At 33.0% G+C, this 8,216-nt stretch overlaps 1 protein-coding gene across 5 annotated transcripts; it reads left to right on the forward strand.

The window, feature by feature from the left end:
- The first annotated feature begins 2,120 nt into the window (after nt 1–2,120).
- LOC110018031 (ureide permease 2-like) lies at nt 2,121–7,690 on the forward strand. 5 transcript variants are annotated; one of them, XM_020715249.1, is made up of 8 exons: nt 2,121–2,160; nt 2,985–3,265; nt 4,179–4,317; nt 5,551–5,725; nt 5,872–5,915; nt 5,990–6,072; nt 6,157–6,531; nt 7,417–7,690. In XM_020715249.1, the coding sequence occupies exons 2-8, from the start codon at nt 3,029–3,031 to the stop codon at nt 7,570–7,572; spliced, it is 1,209 nt and encodes a 402-aa protein (XP_020570908.1). In that variant the 5' UTR covers nt 2,121–2,160; nt 2,985–3,028; the 3' UTR covers nt 7,573–7,690. The 5 variants fall into 5 exon arrangements, with proteins under 5 accessions (XP_020570908.1, XP_020570905.1, XP_020570906.1 ...); XM_020715246.1 differs by lacking the exon at nt 2,121–2,160 and adding an exon at nt 2,233–2,734; XM_020715247.1 differs by lacking the exon at nt 2,121–2,160 and adding an exon at nt 2,233–2,692.
- Nucleotides 7,691–8,216: the final 526 nt, after the last annotated feature.

Consider the following 8,216-nt stretch of genomic DNA (forward strand, 5'->3'; position numbering starts at 1 on the left):
AGGGTGTGAGACTTAGGAGAGCAAGGGAAGAGATCTTAAGCTACCACAAAGGAGGAGAGAATATCTAGAGAGCTAGAGAGGAGGAGAGCATCTTGAGGCCTTGTATCAAGGTGTCGCTTGAGAGGAAGGCCATAGAAGGAAGATGAGGGCTCATCTCTATATATAAGCTATGTATTCCTCATTTGTTTTGCCTGTAAACTATTTGATTGATTCCATCCCGTGAACGTAGATCCAGTTGGATCGAGCCACATAAACGATCTGTGTTTGCTTGTGTTCTTTGTGTTTCATTTATATGTCAGGAAATACATATATCACAACAAAATTTAAATAAAATTAATTTTAATTTTAAAAATTTATAATTCAAACACTATATTAAAATTCTGTTCAAGCGTTGCATCAATGACAATGTTGCATAACAATTAATGTACAATGTAAAAATATATGTTAAAATAAATTTATCAATTAAATGAATTTTAAGTTAATTTACGATATAATTAAAATTTTATAGAAATTATAAATAATCATGCCATTAACATTTTTGTATGTTTATATAATATTTAAATTTTTAAATAATTATAAAATGTTATTAGTTTAATTTATTGAAATTAAAATACACCTTAACACATAGTGTTCGTATATTATTTAAACAAATATCAAAACTTAAATATAAAAAAAGCATAAATACAGTAAAATGTAATAAAGAAAACTTATCTGCTTACATGTCTAAAACCTAAAATTAGATATTTATATTTTATAAATTCTGGTGTCGTGATGTTTAATCTATGCATGAAAAACTATATTATATTCACTATTTCTTATGTGATATGTTAAAGATTCAATCATCAAGCATATAAATAAGAAAATTTACAAGTCAAATATATAAACATTTAAAAATTATGCCATACGAATGTAATGTCCGTAAACTTTAGGGGCATTTAGATACATACCACACAATTCTAATATATTTATGTACTATGCACCTAAATTTTTCTATTTTGTTGGATCCTAGTTCGCTATTTGTGAATCATGATCCGAGAGTGATCCGAGAGTTAGAGCCGAGTGAATGAAAGAATAAAGAAATAATAGAATAAGCATAGGATCTTTGTCAGGAGAATTGAGGGAAATATCCCTATATTTGTATTTTTATCACATACTTATAAATGTGTGTTTTGTACAATTATAGTAATAAGATAACAGTTATGGAAATCGTTCTTAATATCATTAACGTTTTAATTGATTGTATAAATTTTGTGTCTTGTGTGCGTTATAATTTGAATTTTAACATTGACGACAATTGACTGATCTACTGACTTGAAGTCAACCGACTGAGGCAACCGACCGAGCGACATATGTGCCATCTAGAGCATGTGTGGCCAGTTGAGGTGTCTGGCAGTATGACGAACTTGCTCGGTCTTTTTTGACACGGTTGACCAAAACGATCGGTTGTGAGGTGGTCGTTCAGTCTGAACGCGGGGTTGGTTGGTGGAATGCGATCAACCGGTTTTTTTTTTTCGCGGTGAATCGAGACTCCTATTTCGTTCGGCTCCAGTCTTATAGGGTTCATGGCTCGCCAGCCTAGTTGGTTCGTCGCATCGGTCGGATATTCCAATCATATAAAGTTTTAAGTGAATCTTGTCGCAACTAGCGCTGGGCATCCGACAAGACTCGCTAGAGGGATGATTCACGTCTCACTTTTTAGTGGGTCTTGCCGCTAACAAGCGATAAATAATCTCCGGAACTTAAATCTATAATGGGTTTGAAGACGCGGTTTCATGCTTGGCCTTCAATCGTCAATTAATTGCTTATCTCGAAAGGAGACCATTTCATATTGGACATTCCTTCCATTTGAGATTCATGCTGATATTTTTAATTTATACATATTTATATCAAGTTTTTAACATTGGCCTTATTAATTTTATAAAAGTGAAATATGTCTTTTCATGCAAGGGTTTATAATAATATAGTGTTATAATTATAAATATCAAAATTTTTGGTGGTGGAGATGCAAAAAAATAGGACATCTGTGGTATGTTTGTAAATTTCCCTTAAGTTTAATGACACATATGTAAATTTATACTCTTAAAAGGCTTGGACGTATTTGGATTCTCAAGAGAAAACCGGGGGAATCATAAACTTCTTGGGATTCCAACCAACCCCGAGGTGAATCTTGACATTTTTTTTATTTTTTATGATCCCATCGGGAGAATATCCTCGCTCAGAATCTTTGACTTCGCTATTCTTAATAACAGATCTGAGATTGAGTATCTCAAACGCTATTGACGTTTTCTTTTTTGTTATAATATATGATTCGAGATGTGCATCTCTGACGCCATTAAAGTTTGCTTTTTGGATTGAAAGAACTGTTATCTCCACTGAGACGGTTCATCTCTTTGCCGAATCTCCTTTTCTGAATCGGTTCTCTGTATCTCACGGCAGTTCTCTGCTGGCAACCATGATGATTTTTGGTGATCTTAGTGCTATTAATTGTTTCTCAACATTTTCAGATTTTGAAGCAATCGCCATAAAGTTCCCGTTTTTATGATTTTTAATGCAATAATGAAGATTATAAATAATAGGTTATTTGATCCGGGAAAGTTATGGCCATTAAAGGCGCCATTTTTTTATATATTGGGGACTCGAGAGAGTCTTGGTATCCATCCTTTATTGTGATGAGCTTGCTACGTCTTTGAAGGTTTCCATTCATTTTGTGTGGTTCTGAGATTCGCCTGTGATGGTTTGCTTTGATTTTTCACTATTTTTCTTATAAATCACGAGCAATTCAACCTTATGAATACAGTTTTTGAGTTTTTGTTTGTTTGGTTAGATTTCATGTTAGTTTTCTGAAATTTTTTTGTTGGGAAGAGCTTCTTACATTGATATACACTAGAAATCTGTATTTCTATAAATTTTGAATCAGCTGAAACGATTTGGTTCAGATGGAGTGCTACAAGAAAAAAAATCTCATAAAGTGATTTATTTTTCAGGATTTCTTACGCCTGATTCATTCTTTATAAAGGAGGTTTCAGAGATGTATGTGATTGAGGATAAAGGTGGAGCAATTGCTCTGATGCTTGCTGCCTTGTTATTTTTGGGCACATGGCCTGCAGTCTTGACACTTTTAGAGAGAAGGGGTCGTCTTCCTCAGCACACATATCTTGATTATTCTATTACAAATTTGTTGTCTGCAATTTTAATTGCTCTTACATTTGGCCAAATTGGGGACAAGAAGCCCAACATGCCTAATTTCTTAACCCAACTCTCTCAGGTGATTTATATTTTCACATCTCTGAATCTATTTTTTATGTAAGTTGAGGTCTGCTCAGTTAAAATAATAAACTATGCAAGTGCGCACTCTTTTATTTAATTGAAGAAGTTGGGGTTACAAAGCAGAGAGTAGTTGCTCTGTCTATTGTGGCTGCGATGGAGATTTTGCAAGTAGTGTAGGGTGATAAAGACATATGGGTAATAATGATCAAGAAAATAATTGAGGAGCGACGATTGTCTTGAGATGGAAGTTGGGCAATGGCTATCAAGTAATCTCTAGCGGGCGACAACAGATGGGCGATGGAAGTTGGATGACGGTAATTGTTAATGGTGCTTGTCAGTATTAATCATCAGGCCGAGCTAGAAAAATTTTAGATAGTCTCTCTAATTTTAGGTTTTAATCCACTTTATATGGAGAATGAGATTCTATTTATAATTTTTTAAGTGAATTCTTATTGCTTTGACAAAATCTTTAGAACACTCCAGTGAACTGCCCATGCTGATTCCTTTGGCACTTAAATGTCTTGATGTCTTTGAAGTTAATTGCTCTTTGGCTTATTGAATTCATCCAAACAGACACTAAATTTAATTGTAAGCATGTAAAATTTGGAGCTTGAATTAGATCAATTTGGGTGTCATTATGTTCATCTTGTCAAGATATTCAGACTAATTATAAATTTGCTAAATTTAAATAAGATTGATCCTTAACTTACTTTAGAAGTTGTTAGTTAAAAATTGCATCAAGATTCATGCTTGATTTTAAGAACTTTATGAATCAAAGTGCATTAAAAGCACTTATGACAAATGTTCTTCATCATGTATTCTTCCTTAATCCTGCCATAGGTCTTAGCTTTTTGTTTTAAAATCTCTTGATGGATATATTTTGAATAAATATTTACTTAAAATTTGTGCAGGATAACTGGTCTTCAATATTATTTGCAATGGCTGGTGGAATTGTGCTCAGCCTTGGGAATCTAGCAACACAATATGCCTGGGCCTTTGCTGGACTTTCAGTAACTGAAGTGATAACCTGTAGCATAACTGTTGTCATAGGTCGTATATTAATGGAAAATTTACATACATATCACTCAATTCTTATGTATTTACATATCTAACTGATAAAGTTTGTTGTTTACTCTTAGAACACCTCGATGTCAGGTGTCATAAACTTATGCGGGAAAAAGTGAATTTCACTATTACAAAGTTAATAATGGCATTCTCTTATGTGATGTTAAATTCTTTAGAGCAATAAATTTACATGTGACAGTTTAGATGTTAAAAATGTAAATACATAAGAATTGTGTGGTATGTTTGTAAATGCTCCTATATGCAACCGTTTTTACAGTTTCATTTAGTTTTTGCAAATAATCAGGGGATCGTTTTGATGCTTTTCTTGCTTTGTTTTTGCATAACTAGTTGGCATGTCTGGATTCATATGAAGACCATACTTCTGAATTTCCATTGGAATTAGAATTGTTATTACTGCAATCTCATCACCAAGCTGCAATTATTCGGATATTTCAGCCTCGCTGAATTAACTCAAGTTAATGCAGTGAGAAACAATGAGTTTTGAAACATTACCTAACAAAATAGCTAATTTTACAGGTTTCTATTAGTATTGATGAATGAAACTTTCTTCCAAAATTAAGAATTTTTACCACTTGCAATTGAGAAAGTAGCTCCACTTCACACATGTGAAGGGGCTCTGTATTTTTAGCACACTTTTTAAGGAAAGGTGGCACCTTTTTTTATTTTTTTGAGAGGGGTGGTAAATTGAGCCATTGTGGTAATTAAGTTTGAGATTAGTGATTAGTGTGTGCTTTGAATTTGAGTTTATCTAATTAAGAATATACTGTCTGCCAACTACTTCACAAGTCAAGAAAAAAATTACATTTTGCCTTTTAATTAGATGGTTATAGGTTATCTTCTATAAAGATTTGTTGGGATAACTACATTGTTATTTGCAAAATTAACACCGAACCGATGCATTTACGCATGCAAAATCATACCTTTGAGAATTTGATAATCATGAATTTTGATATTTGAGTGGGAATTTAAAAAAAGGACGAAAATAGGTGCTAGATTTGCAAATAGCAACTTTTTGAATGCAATGTATGTATCCTTCCCTTAAAAATAGAATGCCATTATTAAGAACACTTTTTTTAATTCATTTCATCTCAATTTTTTTGCTTGATCTGACGATCAAATGAATTTACCGATAACAATATATTTATTTATTTTTACATATTTCATCTCAAACAACATATCTCTTTTCTTAAATTACAGGAACAACCATGAATTATTTCTTGGACGACCGAATCAACAAGGCTGAGATACTTTTCCCTGGAGTTGGATGCTTCTTAATTGCTGTTTGTCTTGGTTCTGCTGTACATTCCTCAAATTCAGCTGACAACAAAAAGAAACTAGGCGGTTCCTCAAGCAACTACAAAACCATGAATGGGTATAATTTCTTATATATTTTGTCAGTATTAGCGTTTTGGTACTCTCAAATTAGAAGAATGAGTCCAAACATGCAAAAAAGGAAACATTTTTGTATTCAATTCAGGGTTCTTTTTAACAAAAAATTGAACTTTATCAAATTTGCAGTGTCTATGGAGATAACAAAACTGGCATTATTGAACTCAATAAAGGTACATGATAATCACTCATAATCATGGAAAATAAATGATTTATATCTAAGAAATAGTATCGTCCACTCATGCAGATCTAGAGGCCTCAAATAGTGAGAAAGTGAAAGCCGGCACTGCCGAATACCTGATAGAGCTAGAAAACAGAAGATCGATCAAAGTCAGTTCTTTCAATGCAGTATCAGCCAAAAAAAATGATTTTTTTATATGATATCATATTGCTCAATCTCTCCTATTCTTTCAGGTTATCGGATCAAACATATTTATCGGCCTTGGCATCGTGTTTTTTGCCGGAATTTGCTTCTCCCTCTTCTCTCCGGCCTTCAACCTGGCAACAAATGACCAATGGCACACACTGAAGAAGGGAGTGCCTCATCTTGTCGTCTATACAGCATTCTTCTACTTCTCGCTCTCCTGTTTCATCATCGCAATTACCCTCAACTTTGTGTTTCTTTACAAGCCGGTTTTCGGCCTCCCCAAGTCATCGTTGAAAGCTTATGTGAATGATTGGAATGGGAGACAATGGGCTCTTCTTGCTGGTTTTCTTTGTGGTTTTGGAAATGGTTTTCAGTTCATGGGAGGACAAGCTGCTGGTTATGCTGCAGCTGATGCTGTTCAGGTGAGCACATTCAGTCCAAATAATTGGACTGAAACTTGGCTATTTAAGTATTAGAAGCATTTACATATGCAAAACACAATTCATTTACTTATCTCGCATCTAAACATTCATGTTTACATATGTAACGCTTGGATCTTTAATATCGCATTAAAAATTACAGTATTATCACATTTTAAAAGTGAAATATACTCTTTTTCTTGTACAAGTTTAATGCACCGAAGTGCTATGCATGTTAATATGAAAGTTTAGCTGTGAGATATGTAAATACGTAATAATTATGTGCTAGCTATGTAAATTTCTCCGTAAAATTCTTATAACTATTTATGGAATAAACATATTTTCTCTCTTGAAAGATTACTTCTATCTTTGTGCTTAAAACTTTTGAATTTGGTTTAAAATTTGGGGCATTTACATTCATAGCACATAAGTTTTTGACGCGCTCCATTCTGATGTATTATTAACATATCTCACACCTAAAGTTTTATATTTACATACAGATACTCAAATTATTAATATCACATCAAAAATAGTGCTATGATCACTTTTTACAAAGAAAATGCACATTTTCATGTATAAGTTTAGTGCATCAAAATGCTGTGTATATAAATATGAAAGTTTGGATGTGAGATATGTAAATACATAAGAAACAACTTGATTTAAAACTTGGGGCATTTGCATACATGGCAAACAATTCTTATGTATGGACGTATCTCGCGCATAAACGTTCATATTTACACAAATTGCACTTAAATTTTTAATATCACATAAAAAATAGCACTATTATCATTTTCTTAAAGAGGATGCAATTTTTCATGCATTGGTTCAAAACAACAAAATGCTTATGAACAATAAATCCTTCATTTACTGATGAAAGACATCTATCAGGCTTTGCCTCTTGTAAGCACTTTTTGGGGTGTGGTTCTTTTCGGAGAATATCGAAGATCATCGAAGAAGACATATGTTTTACTTGCGAGCATGCTTTTTATGTTCGTCATTGCTGTCGCCATTCTCATGGCTTCCTCGGGACATAGAAAGACATGAAGGGATATTATGAAGAATATGATTCCCATTGATTGGTTTGTTATGCTGAATTGTGGAGTCTCTTTAGTTCTCAACATTCTTGCATGCAAGTTTGGGGCTTTATAAATATTTTAGTTGTTTGTAAATTATTTTATTTTTCAGACTTTTATGTATTTTTATATGATTCAATATCATCCATTGTAAAGTGTTGAGTCTGCTTTGAATAAAAGTGTATAAATTGATGAACAATAATGCTTCAGATTGAAAATTTGAAATGCATTCAACAGTCCTTTTTGTGTTTATGCATAGTTTTGGTCTTCAGTTCTATAGGAAGCATGAGTATATGGTGATATAATACTCTGAAGGGTCTGCTTGGGGTGGATGTAACTTCTTAAAAAGGTTGTTGCTAAGTTATGGTTGACAAAATAACATTTCAGAAAGCTGCGGTGAGAATTGTAAATGTATATATTTTTTCAAAAAATTAGACAAATAATTTGCTTGCAACAAACTCACACTAATAGGTCAGTTTGAAAAAAATAGTTTTACATCACTGAATTTTCTAAAAAGCAGCAGTTAAGCAGTTCCCCAAACAGAGTTATGTCGACGGTCTGAAACGCAAAATAAACAAAAAGCTATCCTAAATAGACCCTTCATGGTCCCCTTGG

The sequence above is a fragment of the Phalaenopsis equestris genome, unplaced genomic scaffold (assembly GCF_001263595.1).
Source record: "Phalaenopsis equestris unplaced genomic scaffold, ASM126359v1 Scaffold000002, whole genome shotgun sequence".
Taxonomy (NCBI): Eukaryota; Viridiplantae; Streptophyta; class Magnoliopsida; order Asparagales; family Orchidaceae; genus Phalaenopsis; species Phalaenopsis equestris.

Excerpts from the sequence above, each read along its gene's own strand:
- LOC110018031 (XM_020715245.1), top strand. Across the intron at positions 5,916-5,989 it reads CATTATTGAACTCAATAAAG|ATCTAGAGGCCTCAAATAGT; the intron begins GTACATGATAAT and ends CCACTCATGCAG. Across the intron at positions 6,532-7,416 it reads CTGCAGCTGATGCTGTTCAG|GCTTTGCCTCTTGTAAGCAC; the intron begins GTGAGCACATTC and ends GACATCTATCAG.